Source organism: Cryptomeria japonica, chromosome 10, assembly GCF_030272615.1.
Source record: "Cryptomeria japonica chromosome 10, Sugi_1.0, whole genome shotgun sequence".
NCBI lineage: Eukaryota > Viridiplantae > Streptophyta > Pinopsida > Cupressales > Cupressaceae > Cryptomeria > Cryptomeria japonica.
In genome coordinates this window covers 104,144,287-104,162,443 of record NC_081414.1, presented here as the reverse complement: position 1 = coordinate 104,162,443, position 18,157 = coordinate 104,144,287, and the positions used below count along the sequence as shown (strand labels likewise).

At 35.4% G+C, this 18,157-nt stretch overlaps 1 protein-coding gene across 2 annotated transcripts in view; it reads right to left on the bottom strand.

The window, feature by feature from the left end:
• Positions 1–695: 695 nt before the first annotated feature.
• The window catches only part of LOC131072574 (eukaryotic translation initiation factor 3 subunit I), a 36,752-nt gene continuing 19,290 nt past the window's right edge, over positions 696–18,157 (bottom strand). For both annotated transcript variants that reach the window (XM_058008761.2, XM_058008760.2), the window contains exons 5-9: positions 15,030–15,149; positions 14,850–14,939; positions 14,618–14,704; positions 1,624–1,703; positions 696–1,136 (exon numbers count right to left, since the gene is read on the bottom strand). In XM_058008761.2, coding sequence (XP_057864744.2) covers positions 1,061–1,136; positions 1,624–1,703; positions 14,618–14,704; positions 14,850–14,939; positions 15,030–15,149 — 453 coding nt within the window. In that variant the 3' untranslated portion in view covers positions 696–1,060. The remainder of the gene's footprint in view (positions 1,137–1,623; positions 1,704–14,617; positions 14,705–14,849; positions 14,940–15,029; positions 15,150–18,157) is intronic.

Below are 18,157 nucleotides of genomic sequence, written 5' to 3'. Positions count from 1 at the left end.
ATAGGGTTTATCGTTGGTTCTAAAGGTGTATATACAAAATACCATGACGAGAACCATTTTTCCTTTCACGTCTTCCATGTCTTCATCTACATTCTAGGTAAAGAACAGGGTTTCATATTTCAATGTAGGACTAAAGAAATTTCTGAAGTTGAAGTATGGGTTATCATTATCTCCATTCAAACTCTGTTAGTATTCAGGACTAGCAAGTTTACATTTATTAATGAATATAAGGATTTGATTCATCATCGATAGTTGTGGAAAAAAAATATAAATGACATTTTGAATGTTTGTTAGATTGAAATTATGATTTAGAATCTCTAAGGATGTGTTAACATCGTATAAATGACGATATCACTCTATGGTGCCCTTGAAAAAGGTTTTAGTAAAATATTTGCAAGCAAGATGAAAGTTTGTCTAAATCTGTAGATAAAAGAAATTCTTAATGCAATATACATGGTCCCCATAGCCAGTTGTAGAAAATATATTCCCATTGTATATAAGATTGCATTTAGTTTACTTTCAGGCATCTTCCACATGGAAACAGCCGTGGATTGAAATGCCCTCCATGTGTAATGTTATATCTTCTGAAGCTTTTAAAGTTGGCACACCCTATCAACCTCGTGTGGGGTGGCTATGAAATATTAAAAAATGTTGCACCATAAATTTTAATTTCAAGCAGTGGAATGAAAGAGACATAAAATAAATTATCCTTCTTTATAAATAAAGATAAAACACTTCAACTGGAACATTTAGCATAAGAATAATTTCGCCTGACTTGTCACACTAGATTGCATTTTGATGTTATTGGAGAGGGCTCGGGTACAGTTGAAGTGTACATACAATGGTGCTTTGAATAACCTAACTGTTTTCATTGCAAAAGCTGATTTAGTAGAACACCTAACCTCACTCAAAAAGCTGATTTAGTACAACACCTAACTCCGGGCTACAAATTATATTTGCTTAGCTTGCACTCTGATTAGCTCTTAATAAGAAAAAGACCTTTTAGCTTTGCACTCTGGCTAGCTCTCAATATGAAAAAAACCTTTCTTTTAAAACCAAATTACATCTTGATATGGAAGTAATCAGGATCAAAATGATGCAATCTTACATAACCATCCTCTCCACCACTCGCAAAACTGCAATTTTTTATCAAATTATAGACTTATAATCAGTTACTGTAAAAACAGATTTGAAAAATAGATTTTAGAAAGAAAGCTACGTATAAAGTAAAATAACAGAATAGTTCTTAAAGTAGCAAATAATGAAGCAAGTTCTGCAGGAAATATCATGTTATCTTGTAAAATAACAGAATAGTTGTAGCAGCAAACAGTGAACCAAGTTCTGCTAAAAGTATTATCTATTAGATTAAAATTATAAACAAGAAAAAGGAGTAGAGGTAATTGGATTTAATAAAACACAGGGTAGAAGATAGATGACAAAGGACACGAACATGCATCCAAGAACTTGTAAAAACAAGGAAAGATACTTTCAATATGAATTGAACTTCATAAAGGGCAGATCCAGTACTAGTTATCTATATCAAATCAATGAAACTTTCATCTAACAATGTATCCCATTCTAAAAATTATTAGAGAAAAGAAGATAAGGGACTAGAGTAGAAACCTTCTTCCATCGGGATTGAAGGCCAATGCATTTATAGGTCCAAAGTGTCCCTTCACACCACCAATTTCTTCTTCAAGAATCTGCAGAAATAGAGAATATTATTTTTTGTGTCGCAGTGAGAAATATAGAATACCACTGAAAACAAAAAAAGTATAATATGCTTCAAGCATATCACATGCAAAATATCAGTATCCAATTAGGATACCAGAGATTGTTACACAGATCTAAAAAGTATCTTTCCTCAAGGTGGCCAGAAAGCATTACACTAGTTAGGCATTTTAGGACAAATACAAGGAATTCAGAGGCTGCCAAACATGTACTAAGTATATTTGACAGTCCCAGAGAATCGATATAGCCATCCGTTGGTGGACGTTTTATCATCTACCAAACACTTAGAATAAAATACCACAAGGATACTCTATCCTCTCCTCAACAAAACACTACTTGTGCCAAGATTGCAAAAAAGACCACAAGGCAACTCCAGGTCTATATGTGCGAACAAGCGACTTTAGTGGAATAGCTTCTCGGGTAGTATATGCTGAAAATCTCAAGGGGGACTTACACTTATCGACTGGTATCATTCACGAGTTGAACTTAGGCAGATTTGACAATTTATGCTCTATGTTTTTGGATTTTCTGGTTTAGGACTAAAAAAAAGATAAAGAGGATGAGGGTTTAGGGATTCTATGCTACTTCTAAGCTATTCCTATGAATTCAAGAGACGGTAAATATTAGGTGAAATTGGTAACTACGCTTTGTTTCGCCACACCCGGACAACTACGCAAAGCGGGTGCAATCTTCTAAGGTTATCCTTAAGATTTTCACACTTAGGAAGAATACCAACAATTGAACAATATCATTCCAAGTAAAAGTTAAACATCCATATTAAAAGCTCGGGCTAACTTTACACATTGAAAGGAAATCATCCATCCAACAAAAGTATGAGCAAGATTTCACCAATCAATACTTATCAGATCTATCATTCATCTAACAACTTAAAAACAAATTACTTAAGCAAATCTAATCTAATTGTTGAAGGGGAATATGCAACCATTTAGCAATAAAAAGATTTCAAAACAATACTCAAAGAGAATATTTTATTACTCAAATAGCTTTGTGCAACAATTTCATAAATTTCTCCACAACACAATGAAATGAGAGAATGAGAGTTTATATATAGAGTTTTTGAAAGCACAGTAAACGGCCGAGATCAATCTAAGATCGATGGCCAAGATTTAAACAACACAACCCTAATTAGGGTTTCCCATAATAAAATCTATGATTAACTGCACATGAGACAAGTGGCACGAGATGCTATATTTTAGGATTGCACCCCCTTCTTCTGATATTCGATAAATCTGGCCGCAATCTGGTCAACCTCATCCATGGAGACATGTAGCAATATGTTGACCCTGAATTCTAATCCTTCCAAGTCATCGGCGCACAAAGCAAAGGTGATCACCCAATCCAATTCCTGTTTGTGAAAGGCATCTTTAATGGACATGAGGCTTGACGCCTTAGCCAGGTTATTCTTCAAGACTGGTCCTGTGATGGCAAAGAAGATGTCTCGAACTCTGATCTTTAAATTCTCCAACTGCATATCACTCTCCCAAAGGGTATCTTTCCCAATCATTTATGTAACTACAAGGAAGATCTTGTCTTGAATCGCCTTTATTTGTCCTTCTATTCTATCAGAATCATCTTTCGCCTTTTCCAAGACCTCATTCTGTGCAACCAATGTCCAGTGCCAACTGTTGAAATCATAAGCAGCCCCTGCTTCAATTATCTTCTAATTAACCAAGTCTTGAGATGAGATTCCTTTCAGCTCTCTAAGGGATGGAATGATTCTATCTTGGACATCCTGGAAGTTAGCCCATATGTCTGCCATATTCTCAATCCTGGAAAGCAAAGAAGAAGTTTGATCATATGCTGATGCAATTCCTTCTATGAACTTGGTTGCTTCTTCTTTTATACTTTCTATCCAATCTTTAGTTTCTCTAGTTGATATTGCATCTTCCTCGAAACTTTTGACTACTTGTTGGGAGTCCAAAAGTGGGAAAACCTCTGGATTGGCTTGGTCAAGTGGTTTAGTAGTCAACTACCGAATATACTTTCAAGCGCTCTACTTCTCTCTTATGCTCATTCTTCTTTTATGTCTCCTCATCCAATTTTGCCTTTATGGAAGCAACGGAATTATCTAAGTCATCTTTTGCTTGGGTCTTTGTGCTTGGGCCTAAGTCAAAAGTGGTGATCTCATACTCATGAGGATCAAGGTCTCCCTTTGCTTTGTTCACCTTAGGCACAGCTATCTGCACTGTGCGCTTACCTGTCTCATCTCTCTGGATGATAGAAAATCTCTTGGCTGGTTTCTTCACGGGAGTTTGCTCTAATCTAGCCAAGAAAACTGCCATGTCATCCTCTTCTTGTTCTTCTACTACCAGTGTGTTCATCTTCAATCTCTCCTTCAACCATTCAGTAACAGTGGGTTGCTCGATGCCTTCTACCTCTTGGTGATCCTTTGTTTCTGTCAAGTGCAATACCATGGAGAGCAGAAATCATCCCTTCTTGAAACTCTTCCTCTTCAATATCTATGTCATGCTCTGATTCCAAGATTTTTGTGCCAGTAGGAGATGGTTGTTCATCTTCCTGATGGACCGATTCTGCATTTTCTTCATGAACTAAAGAAGGAATTTCTATTTCAGCCAATGATTTATCAATATTTAATATGTATTTCTCATTCCTTAATGTGGCGGAACGAGTTGGTTATATCCTCTACTTCTTCTGAGCAGGTTCCTCATTCTCAACTGCCTTCCCCTTCCTTTTAGCACTCTCGCTTGGTCTGGCATTTTGTGTTGCTTCTTCATTTGAAGAATATCCTTCTGCTACTCCCATCAGATTATAAGTCAAAGTTATATTCTTCTGCTTCAGCTTGTGACATTGTTGATTAACCCACCACCTAGTATATTTCATGACTAGTCGCATTAGGGTGGTTAAGTCTGCATGATCTGGCTCTGACCACTTGATAGGAGGAAGAGGTGCATGCCCATCAAAACCAGGTTGAGTATGCTCTCCATTATCTTCTAACCGATCTGGTACGAGAAAAGGTTGAGTTTCTCTGATGAAATTTACAGATAGCCTGGAATATAACCTTTTCCTGATTTCATACTCATCAACAGCATTTGCCCAAAAATCTTCTATATCTACTTTATGTCTGAATCTTTCCTCTTTCATTGATCCGATGTTATTGTGAGGATCATAATTGGTTCTGGATTGGTAGAAGGTAAAAGGATACCACTGCATCTCAATCCTGGCACTCTCAGTTGCTTGCACAGTTGAACAAGATTCTTCCATATTTCCAATGAAGAATGAAAAAGATATGGCTGCCTTCTGCCTTAATCTTTTGAAATTCTGATATGTTTCCAACTGTCTGAGAACTTCCAACAGGACCATCCTATTGTTTGGGTAGATTGGCAATCAGTAAGGACGGCCAATGAAACCTTGGATTCTGATATAAGTGAACTTCGGAAACTGGATAAACCAAGATCCATATCGACTGATTAGACTTTTTGATTCATGAGAAAGTCTGTTGTGGGTACCTCCTTGCAATGTTCTTGTGACGTACATCAGGAATGCATCATGGGCTCAGAAACTTTTGTCCTTAAGCTGCAGCCGAGGATAACAATCATATGATCGGAATTCATTCTCACCACCTCCTACTATGCCTTTGCAAATCAATCCTAAATATCTGTAAGTTGCAGCCAATAGATAAATTATGTAAGAACTCATGTGGAATATCTTTGTCCTTTCCAAGTTTATCAACTATTCATGAAGGTTATCACTGATTATGCAAGACCAATTGAATAACTTGGTTCCTGAGGTGATTTCATCCATGAAATAATACGTCCATGTTTCGAATAGTTGACCCTTAGAGCTGCCCATTACTCTATTCAATATTAGGATGATATCACCATACTCTTCCTTGAAGAATGGACGCAACAAATACTTCAGCACTTTTCCTTGAGGTCTTTTCTTCTCAAGCCAAGACTTGTTTACATTCGCAACACAAAGTTCAGACTGACTATCATAGACTCTTATAGGTGGTTTTACTGTGCTTTGGTATGTTGGTGATATTCTTCCATTTGAATTTGATTTTGGACTTCAGTTGTGCTACTTCATTGCTACCTGTAAAAACACATGAAAACTTCATGTTATTTTCAGAATTTAATTCTGATTTTAAATTCTTTTTTCTGAAGATTTTACTTTCAGCCTGTTAAAAGGTTAAGTCTTTGAAGGGTTTGGTCAAGAAATTGATGAAAAATAAGACAGAAAGATGAGGAAATTCAGTCAAATTGAGTTTTTGAATCCTCTTTATGACTGAAATTTACCTCTGATTCTGAAAATCTGCCTTAAAATCAGAGAAAAGTACTTAATTTCTAGACCTTTAACACTTAGAAGAATTTTCTTCTGGAGAATTCTTCTTTAAAAAATCCAAAACATATAAAAAATTGAGAGAACTTCTCTTCAATGCTCTCCAAAATTTTCAACCTGAATAATGAATTGTGAAAGTGAATTGGTTAAAAACATATAGAGTTTAGGGTTCTTAAATTTAGAAGTTTTTGATTTGTTTTTTTGTTTTTTTGTTATTTTTTAAATAATTTTTATTGTTTTTTTGTTTTGTTTTTTTTGTTTTAATCTTTCCAAAATGGAAAATTTTATTTCTTCTCTCAAAAATTTGATTTTATCCAAGAATCTTCTAGAACTTTCTAGAAATTTTGAACTTTGACAAAATTTTCCAAGTGTTGAGAATTATTTTGGGTTTTGGAAAATAATCAAAAATATTTCATGTGACAAATTTATTTCCCGTCATGTTGGTCTGATTTTATGTGAATTGTAATCAGAATTTCATCTTTCTGGCATGGCAAATTTGGTCTCAATTTTAAGTCTTTGGTTAGGTATCTTCACATATTCCATTTATGCCTAGATGATCAATGTGTCAGTGTATGATTAACTTGCAAGGGTTTGGACAACTTCTTCATGCCTTATGGTTTGCGATTTTGGAAGGAATTTATTTCAATTTGCACATCCTATGTCTTGGCATGTTTCATGTCAATTGGACAATCATCTTTCAATTTGTTTTGACTTTCTTTTTCCTTAGGCGAACTTGAATCTTGTTTGTCTTGCCATTTCATGTCTTGGATTGTGTTGGATCGGTTCTTGGAAGAACTTTTGGACAGTTACCTTTGGGTGAATCTTCATCCATCATATCTTGGTGAGTTTGAATAGAATTTGGACAGTCCTACATCCTTTTGTCATGAGCAGATTTAGGAATCAGACCATCTGATCTTATTTGGACAAAATTTGAACCATCCTTCTTGTACTTAGCGAATTTTGGGAGTTGTTTTTGATATTGTGCTTGTTGTCCATGGTGAATTTCAATATTGATCAGATAGTTTGTCTTTCTTTCTATCATATCCTTTTTGGCAAAGTTTATTTTATCTTCATGTGAGGCTTTATTTGTCCAACCCTAGGCGGACTTGAATGAGAATATGTTAAGCCATGTTTTGTGAGACAAATTTCCAACTTGAATGCCTTCTTTCTTGGCGGAATTTACATTTTATGGACAGGTTCGTATTATGCTTGGAAGGTCATGTGGATCAAACTTGAGTAATCTTTTCTTTCCAAGGCAGATTTGGATGACTTTTAAAGCTTCAATCTGCTATCTTCAACCTTGCTAATCATGGCAAATTGGGATGCAGCAGTTAGACGATTTTATTTAGCTTTCAAACCCTTGAATATGTGAATTCAGATTACTTTCTCCTTAACAGGGCAGAGTTTACCCTTCCTTAGACAAGTTCGTTTTATACTTGGAAGATCATCAAGGAATCTGTTAGAAGTTTTTCTTTATAGCAGACAAAGCGAATCTTGAATATGATAAGTTGTGAAAGCTTTATCTTTAGCAAACCTTCAATTTGCTGTGTATGATGATCTAGGATGAATCTTGGGTATGTATCTTCCACCAAATTTGTCTTGCTTTCTTATCAAGGGCGGATTTGGTAGTGTTCTGAACAAGGTGAAGTGCAGATTTGGAAGATTTCTAGGGAGACTATGTGCAGATTTTATTGATCTTTCTCTCCTTAGGCGGATTCAAGAAGTGCAGCATATCCTGATCAAACATTGGAGCTGCTTCTTTGGCAATTCATATCATCTTCATTTTATGCTATCTTCAATGGGCCCTACATCGTCTTAGACATTCTTTCTCAAGCTTTGTTCATATTTGCCAAGTGCAACCTTGCCTAGGTGGATTTTGAAGGCCTAAAACCAAGGGCGGACTTTGAAATGCTTTGGACACCTTTGTTTATGCCTTGGCGGACTTGGATGAGTCGTTGCCCTCTTTATTTCATGCCAAGGTAGGGCGGACTTAGAAGTTATTGTGCCAAGGCAGAGTTTGAGTCATATATGCTTTGACATACCCTCTAGGCGAAATTTATATTCCTTGTGCCATGTTTTATCAAGGTGGACTTGGATCAACCTTAGGACATGTGCACACTTTCTTAGGCGAACTTGGTACAGTGTTTAGGCATGTCATTCTAGCTTGAACTTGACCACATGTAAGAGTTTGCTTGACTTTCACCATGAGTTAGTTAACCCTTGGTAGGAGTTTTCCATCTGTTGGACAATTTTAGCTTGGCCATGAGGTGTACTTAGAAGATTGTCAGACATTCTTGAGTACGAATAAGCTTAACCCTAGGCAGAAGTTTGAGTAATTCTTGCCATGAGTTAATTAACCCTCGGTAGGAGTTTAACATTTGTCGGACAATTTTACTTGGACAATTCTCATATACCTTGGCAAACATTGATTCTACTTAAACATCTTCCATGCTTGACACCCTTGGACGATTTTGATTGATCATCTGCCATTCCACTTGCCTAACCTTGAGCCTTGCCCAACTTATCTACCATTTTTACTTCCTCAACTTGGTCGAAATTTTCAATGTGCCATTTCCAATCCCTTCCTTTTGACTTGATCGACAGTATTCAATCCATGTTCATATTTAGCTGGTTCATCTGGAATAGAAACCCTAATTAGGGTTCCTACTCTGCTTTTTGCACTTGGAAACCTCATTTTTGAAATCTGAGAACATGGTTACTGTTAATATGGCTCATCTTCTTGAACAAAACCCTAATAATACAAGTTGTTGCCATATAAAGTCTCTCTGTAGCTTCACATCCACATGAGATTTTTTCTGTAAATTCTCAACATGTGAATGAATGTGTATTGAGATAGATATTTCATATGAGCATAGGAATTGCAAAAGGATGGGAAAATGGAAACAAGAATTGGCTTATGTAATTGTCATAGTATACATCATAGTATACATCGCATATGTCATACTTATGGTCTTAGAGAAGCTTCATGCCCGCCAAAGCAGAGAACTTGTAAGGGATTGTATGTTAAAATTTAGTAATACAATACTCAAGAGTCATTAAGTAGTCTACATCTGTATTTACACTATTACGCTATGTATGTTCACGTTAGGCAACAATTAAATTTGTATAAAGTTTGGCAAGGGGAAAGAAAAAAAAATCATGATTAAATATAAGTAATAAAATTATAATAACTTTAAAAATTATATAATATAAATGTCTAAAAATTATTTAAATATTATTAATAAATATATTATAATTTAAAAATATTAATTTGAATATTTAATATATTGAATTTAAGAAATAATTTTTTAAAACAAAATAGGTTGTAATTTGCAATTATAATTGTGAGGTCGATTCCTTGATCTCATTGCTTCAATTGTGCAGGCACCGTCCTGATTCATTAAACCCTACTCAAACTCCGCATGGTGACTCTTTTTCATTCTGAGATACCAAACAACCACAGTAAATAAGCCCCTTCCATTAAGTTCATCCCTGTAACGAATGATGGGATGGCATGAGACAATGAACAGTGAGTAGATGAAAGAGAAATCCCCCAATTCAGTCAATCTGATTCAGAATCAGCAGGCCTAAATATTAAAAGTGGTAAGCCCTTATTTGTACAAATATTAGGGCGAACGAGAATGGATTTTAAGATTTTTTTGATGTTTGCTGAATTCAAATTTGGCAAACCTTTGAAAGTGTTATTTTGTAGTGGACATTTCAAATAAACAAGATAGCTTAACAATTCCTAGCACTAGAAGACTGTTTGTGAGGTAACCATTACTGCAACAATGAAATCATTAATAATAGCCATGATATCACATCAACTCCTGTATGAATTAAGTTTCTAAAGCAAAATTCTCTTTCACATTGAAGATCATTGGAAGATTCGTGCGTCAATAAGACCTCAAGCAATAAATTCTTCATATTTGTGTGGGTGCACATTGAAATGTGTGAGATTTTGCCAAGATCAAGAGGCAATGGAAAGCACAAATAAGAGAGACAAAATAAATTATAGGAATAAACTATATTCTATCAAGATGAAAATACTGATCAACTGGATCATCAATAGATGTTGTTGTTTACAATGTAGATGAGCCTTCTTATATAAGTAAGGCTATATGGATATGTGAGCACACAAACATGACATGTGGCTCAATAAGAAACAAGGGTAGGTAGGAAATAGGTGTGTGTAGGTAGGAGAAATACTATAATATTACACATGAGGTGGATCACCCACTGAATGTGGAGTGTAACAACAAGATCACACCATAAAAGGTGGAATTTCTCCTACACACACTATCCCAATGTGGCACAAACACCCAAGTGTCTCATACCCAAACTACTATAAAATGCATGTACCTAAGTAAACTTAAGTAAGGTGTAATAATATCCAAGATGAATAATTATTTACACCAACACCCCCCCTTAAGTGCAACTTAGGGAAATGCACTTAAGTCTACAATGCAACTAAACAATGCAAGATGGGTCCCGGCTACGAGGCCATGTTAGGTGCCCATGTACAAATGCAAATGCATGAAAACCAATGCAAGGAAATCTCTCACAAAGTGGGGAAAGAGAGAAAAACCCAATGGGAAAAAACCCTCCCCCAAAAGAGAGATGAAAACTAGATACAAAGAACTCTCATAGAAGTATGTGAAGGACAAAACCCCATGTGAGGAAAAAGTCCCCCCCCATATGAGAGAAGAAGAAGAGAGACTAGGAAGCCCCCCCTCAATTTGGAATCTGCACCAATGATAGAAGCTCGAAGATGAATGAAGAAACTGCTCCATGAATGTCGAACCACGTTCCTCCCCTTAGGAAGAAACAACACCAAAGGTGTATCCAAAAAGTCTCCCCAACCATGGAAGGAAGATGGAGAAAAAATACTCATGATGAAAGGAATCTCTGAAAACAGCTCAAGTGTCCCCATGTCGATGCTGAAAGTTACCCCCTCCAAAGGTGGTAAACTGTGCCACACTGCTGAAAAAGGCACTCCAAGATCTAGTGGAGATGAATGTAGAACAATATCCAAAGACTCATATGTCTCCTCAAAAGATAAAAAGACCTCCTCCAAGTGTTGTACAAAAGTATCCACAATCATGTCAACCTCTAAAGATTGATCATGTAGAGAATGCACAAGAGGGTCAGAATGAGCCCTCACAACAATCAAAGAAGGATCATCTTCATCAAAGAGAAGATGAATGTCATCAATGGTGTCTCCCAAATCTGTAATGTAGGAGTCCACAAACAAACCTGCAATGTCTATCAAGTAGGCATCCCAATCAACTGACGCTAGAAGACATGAAATATCCTGTTGCACTGAATCATTAGAAGGCAAAACTGTCGCACTAGCTGCATCATCAGGTGCAATAGGTGGTGTGATATCAAGAGAAGGAGATGAAATGCAAGGCTCAAGAACGGGGTTACATGTGAGATTCCCCAAGTTCAAATGCCCAAAGTTCTCCTGAAAAACTAAATCATCAACATAGGAAGAACCAACCTTATCAATAGGACCAAAATCTGAAAAAGAGTACAACCGAGATGCATGATCAACCACCCCAGTCGCAATGATAGCTCCACTCTCCAAGTCTCTAATGATAACAGAATCAGGTGTGAACTCCACAGTTTTCCTAGTTGCCCCATGTGTGATTTGATAGATGGAAAGAAGATTATTTGTCAAGTGGGGTACACACAACACATCATTGAAGGAGTTATCCCCAATGGCAATAGATCCTTTCCCAATCACATCCATGTATGTATGATTGCCCATCAAAATCTGTGGCATGTGGCAAGGCTCAAATGTAGAAAACATAGACTGCGAAGATGCCATATGATGAGAAGCCCCTGAATCTAGAAGCCATCTCCCTGAATCATGACTTGTAATAGCACAAAGAGCTTGTCCCTTTCTTTTATCTGTCCCAAAAAAGTGATCATTTCCTTTATCCTTGGAAGAAGAAGCCGATGTAGACATTCTAGAAGGTAGGTTGATTCTATTATTCTCAAGAAGATTCTTCAACTCATCAATATCCTTCTTATAACAATGATGTTCATCATGTCCTGACTTCAAAAAAAATTGTCCTTGTATGATTTCCTCTTAGGTGAGAATGGTGAATCACCTTGTTGTGGAGAGGAAGATTGTGCTCCATCTTGATGTGGTTTTGACTTAGGTTGCTTTTGATTCTTGCCTTTTCCTTGATTACTTTGATTCCCTTTATTAGCCACCAAAGCTTGTGACTTTGAAGATTTGAGAATCCCCATTTTGGTCAACTTAGATTGCTCAAGTATCAACATCTCCGTGAATGAATCAAATGAGGGAGAAGTGTAGGAGGAACCTTGAGCTAACCTATAGGTGTGAAAGCTAGATGCAAAGGCTGCATACTCTGAAGGAAGCTTGTCCAACAAGTTATAAACCAATTGAGCATCCTTTTTGTCAATTCCACAATCCTTTAGCTTTGCTCTTAACTCAGTTGCTTTTGTGACATAATCTTGGATTGTATCAAAATCCTTGAGATCCAAAGTTGTGAGTTCACTATCAAGCTTGTAACCCTTAATCTCATCAACTTGACCATACAATTTCTTAAAAATATCCCAAGCCTCTTTAATTGTTGTACACTTATCAATGTGAAAAATGAGGTCATCTGATACATACTTTCTAAGAGTTCCAAGTGCCATAGAATTCTTAGTAAGCCATTCAATTTGAGCATTAGCATCAGCCTTAAGATCAGGTGGTGTTGTAATAGTTTCATTTGCATAATGAATGAGTCCTTTTTCCATTATAGTTTACTCCATGCTTTAATCTTCCATGATGCATAATTATGAGGAGTTAAAAGTGGAAATTTAGGAGAACCCATAGCACCAAAATGAAAAAACACAAGATAGAGAGAGGCACAATCACACAAGACACCCCCCCAAAATACTCAATCAAGAAATCCCCCCAAAATGATGATTTTGGCACTTTATATTTAGTGCATATACAATGGGCCACTTGCAAAACAAGGCAAAGTGGACTTCTGATCTCAATTTACAACTTCTCAAAATGAGATCTAAGAGACTTCAACAAATACTGCTAGTGATCTAAACTGAGATCCAAGCAAAATGCAAGTACCAAATATGTCAAAAATGGCAAATACTGAAAGTACAATTTCTACTTAAAATCACTGCAAACAGATGGCAGATTATGAAAGTAGATGAAAAAATATGCACTTACAAAAAAAACGACACCTGAAAAGGAGTCCATATGAGCCCAAACGAAGCCTCCAAAGTTGTAAAAATCGGGATTTCACGATTTCCAAAAAACCTGTATTCGAAAATCAGAAAACTCCTGCACCATTGTACAGATCACGAAATTCTAGCCCAAAACAAAAAAAAATTCTCGAAAAAATGAGTCCGGATGAGTGAGATATTGCTATTTGAAAAATGTCTGCAAAATTATAATCTCTGAAAAATTTCCGTCGCAGCGTCAAACTTCAAATGCCTCTAGATTTGGCCTCCGAAGTCCGATTTGGATGAAACAAAAGTCAAAACTAACTTTCTTGGACCTCCTCAATCCAATGGTGACCTCAGATTTGACCCATAAAGCTTCAATAATAACCTGCAATAGAAAGATCCAAAATGCAAAACCCCAAATTTCTCTCAATTGGCAAACCAATGACACTCTAATGGCTCTGATACCATGTGAGATTTTGCCAAGATCAAGAGGCAATGGAAAACACAAATAAAAGAGACAAAATAAATTATAGGAATAAACTGTATTCTATCAAGATGAAAATACTAATCAACTGGATCATCAATCGATGTTGTTGTTTACAATGTAGATGAGCCTTCTTATATAGGTAAGGCTATATGGATATGTGAGCACACAAACATGACATGTGGCTCAATAAGAAACAAGGGTAGGTAGGAAATAGGTGTGGGTAGGTAGGAGAAATAATATAATATTCCACATGAGGTGGATCACCCACTGAATGTGGAGTGTAACAACAAGATCACACCATAAAAGGTGGAATTTCTCCTACACACACTATCCCAATGTGGCACAAACACCCAAGTGTCGCATACCCAAACTACTATGAAATGCATGTACCTGAGTAAACTTAAGTAAGGTGTAATAATATCCAAGATAAATAATTATTTACACCAACAAAATGGATATATCATTAAAGCCCTAGAGTTTGAAAGAAATCATACTCCATTTTGAATCAAAATTTTAGCACCAAGATTAGGCTGATGCAAATTTCATATTTAGATGCTATTGTTCATAATCCATAGATATTTAGCAGCGATCAATATATAGTCCGACTATTACTTTTAAGAAAGTAACTCTAATATTTGGGCCCAATGCAAAAGATTAGCAATGAATCAAGAAATTGGTATCACCACCAAGTAAAGCAACAAAACAACCGTAAAGATATACAAAATCAAAAGCCTTCAAAACAATTTTTTTCTTACAATAAATAATTTGTAATCACAAATGAATATTAAAAAATAACAGCAAAACTAGAGCCTCAGAACTATAAAAAGATAATAACAATTACTTCTAAACACAAAACATATATCAGCATACCATATGAAAGAATTTTGCTTCAAATTTTCCTGCACGTCTATCTGTGGTGGTGACATCAGATGCACTTTGACCTCCACCAATTACAACCTGTCATAATTAATTTTGCAGATTTGAGATGATACTCAATATTGCTATGTATATATTCTAACTTAAACAGGAAACGTAAACTATAATAGCTTCAAAACTCAATAGTACATAGTTTCAGAAATGTTGTCAAATGACGAGCACTTACATGATCAAAAATGGGAGAAATGGCAACTGCATTTACAGGGCGCTCAGTCACGTACGTTTTTATAAGTGTTAAGGTCCTGATGTCCCATAGCTATTATTCACCAAGGAAATAAAGAACATAAGTTCAGCAACTAATAGTAATTTTACAGTTTTATACATTTTAACTTATAAGTAACAGTACCTTTGCTGATTTATCTGAAGCTCCTGTGAGGAAGAAGGTACCATCTGCAGACTTAGCCAAAGAAGTTATACCCTTTTGATGGCCCTTTTCTGGATCACTTTCCTTGAGCAGCTTTCCTGTCTGCAGTTAATACCAGAAACAGAATAAGCAACAAATTACAAATACAATCCTCCAGTAATCCAGAAATTAACATATTCATTATCACTTTATGTATTTGTCTTCTGGACTTAGTGATAGCATGTTATGATATACAGCCAAAACATGATGTAGCTTATAAAACTTAACAAAAATTCTGAACAAGAGTGTAGTTTCTGGATTCGATTGTGTGTAAGATTTTTGCATCAACGTTTCGGATCACAGAGTCAGGATGAAGAGAGTGATGATGGATCACGGAGTGTGATCCGAAACATTGATGCAAAAATCTTACACACGATCAAATCCAGAAACTACACTCTTGTATATGATGGATTGTGGAAATCTCTTAGAACTGAAAAACTCTGAAACCAAATTGGCACGGGAATCTGAAAGGGAACAAAAAAATCTGAAACCGAGATCTCTAAGAAATTTGAAACAGATGTTAAGCCTAAAAGATGAAAATTGGTTCTCTATGACTGAAAACTGTAACTTCTAGCAAAAATCTGAAATCTGTAGTTGCTGAGAAATCCAAATCAAACTCATTTCTAAAATTGGAAAAGAAAACAGAATTTTAGTATTTACTGAAATACTTAAATATATCATGCAGTTTATTAAAATATAAAAAACATAGATGATATAGACACGAGCATAATGATGTCTGGCTAAAACAATAATTGTATTTATGCCCTATTTATAATTACCTTCTCTTTATGACTTCTTCAATTTATGCTTGTGGGTTGATTAACTTTTATGCGTAGAGCTTCACTCTTGCAAAACTCAGTACACTAACAAAAGAACTAACATACAACATTGCAAACTACGTAAAGATAAAGAACAATCAAATTTCCAAGAACCTAGGAAACTGAAGAGCATTAAGATTTGATATCTAGCTAAAATATTTCAGATGTCCTTAGAGAAAAATTTTGAAAAGGGAAAACCTATTGGTACTGACATAAATGAGATTTTTATCAAAGAAACTGATAAAAAATCAAAAATATAAACAGATTAGACAAAATTAATAAAATAATAAAACCAAAAGATGCATCTCTTTGGAAAAGCAGGTATTTCCTATAAAGACTGCCTACAGATGATATGGAAGCAATCAATAAATAAAAAAAAGTAACTAGAATTCTGCATATACAAATTATACATGATTTTATCAAACTGTCACGTATTCTATAATCTTTCATAGTAGTATTTGTACTATACTGCCAATATGACCAGTGTTTGGTACAAAATATAAATTTAATCTCACTACAGTAAGAACTGAGCAAAAATGCTATTACCACTAGTGGCAATGAGGCAACTAATTAGTTCAAAATAGTCATATAGCATCTGTTTAATAATTAATGTTCAAAATATAAAATTGAGCTTAACTTAGGTGTTGAGCAATGCTTTACATAATTGGCACAGCATTACAAACTGGCAAAACAGATTAGCAGCATATCAGTGATAAATGGAAACAACAAAATGTTCTCTTTTAATTTCAAATGGACGAGTCACATATTCATCAATTGCCTACTGTACTAAACTTTTAACACAGAATTGTTCGAAGCTCTGACAGATTTAGCATTTCAAATATTGTATGGTCAAAATTTGCAATTACCTGCCTATAGGCAGTATTATTAATATTATGGAACTTAAATTTTTGGATTTAATCATTAATGTTTAAAATAAAAAATGGAGCTTTATTCAGGTGTTGAATAATGCTTACACAATTGGCACAGAATTACAAACTGGCAAAACAGATTAGCAGCATATCAGTTATAAAAGGAAACAACAAAATGTCTTTTGTAATTCTAAATAGACGAAACACAAATTCGTCAATTGCCTACTGTCCTAAATTTTAACACAGAATTGTTTGAAGCTGACAGATTTGGCATCTGAAATACTGTAAGGTCGACATTTGTCATTGGCTGCCTATACCCAGCATTATTGATATTATCATTTTGAGATGATCCAATATGAATTGAAAATTTGTATTTAAATATAAAACTAGATTTCATGTCTGTGTTAGCCACTCCTCTACAAAACAAAGAGAAGCATGTAGACATTCAATGCATGGAAGGCTATTTGCATTCATTGCTAAACTTACTAAGGTACAATACACTATGAAGCATTCAGGGGTAGCTGTTTCCTCCAGCTCCGGGTGATAGTTAATAGAAGATAATTTTGGGTAATTCATTAATTGGTAGTTTCAAACCTTAGACTATTTTCTATAAATCCATGGTGGACATCAATTAATTTCATTAAAAAACCTATGAAAATCAATTTATTAAGCAAAGTGATATTCTGCGAGGGGCTTCATATATAATTCAGAAGTACAATAAAATAATGCATTCACGCCAAACATTAAAGGAAAGAAAACCAAAGAAAATAGAATAGCCTAAAATCAAAAAATTTAAGTGCAAGATTCAGATTAAGCACTTGCCATAGTCATTTGAGATTCTCTGTCTGCCGGGTATGCAGTAAGATACTACACAAAAAAGTCATATATAATGTATACTACACAAAAAAGTCATACTCAGTTTCAAGAAGGTGATTATTTTGAAATAATGCAGTTACAAAAATAAGGTTGAGAATCTTAAAAACTAGCACGTTCCAAAAATATTTATTATACAATGCCCAATTGATATTCACAAGAATCTGCACTGATAAGAGCTACAATCACAAGACACCGCTCACAAAAATGTGTAAATGGTTCCAACAAGCCTTATTTTGTAGCAGAAGTCAAGACCAGCTTCATAAATATATTCACTGATGTGTTGATAATGAGATCAGTTCATGTTGTGCATAAGGCAGCAGTAGCACAGGAGTTTGCAGCTCTCATGGAAATGGAAATAGAGAAGAAATAATTTCCACAATGTTTGAGATGCCACAGTGGATGGCAAGGCAGGCATAAGCATGTCTAGAGGAGTCACAACTTCTCTCCTGTCACCTATGACTCTAATTGTTGCTCAGTACATGATTAGCTTGGTAACAGCTTCTCTCAG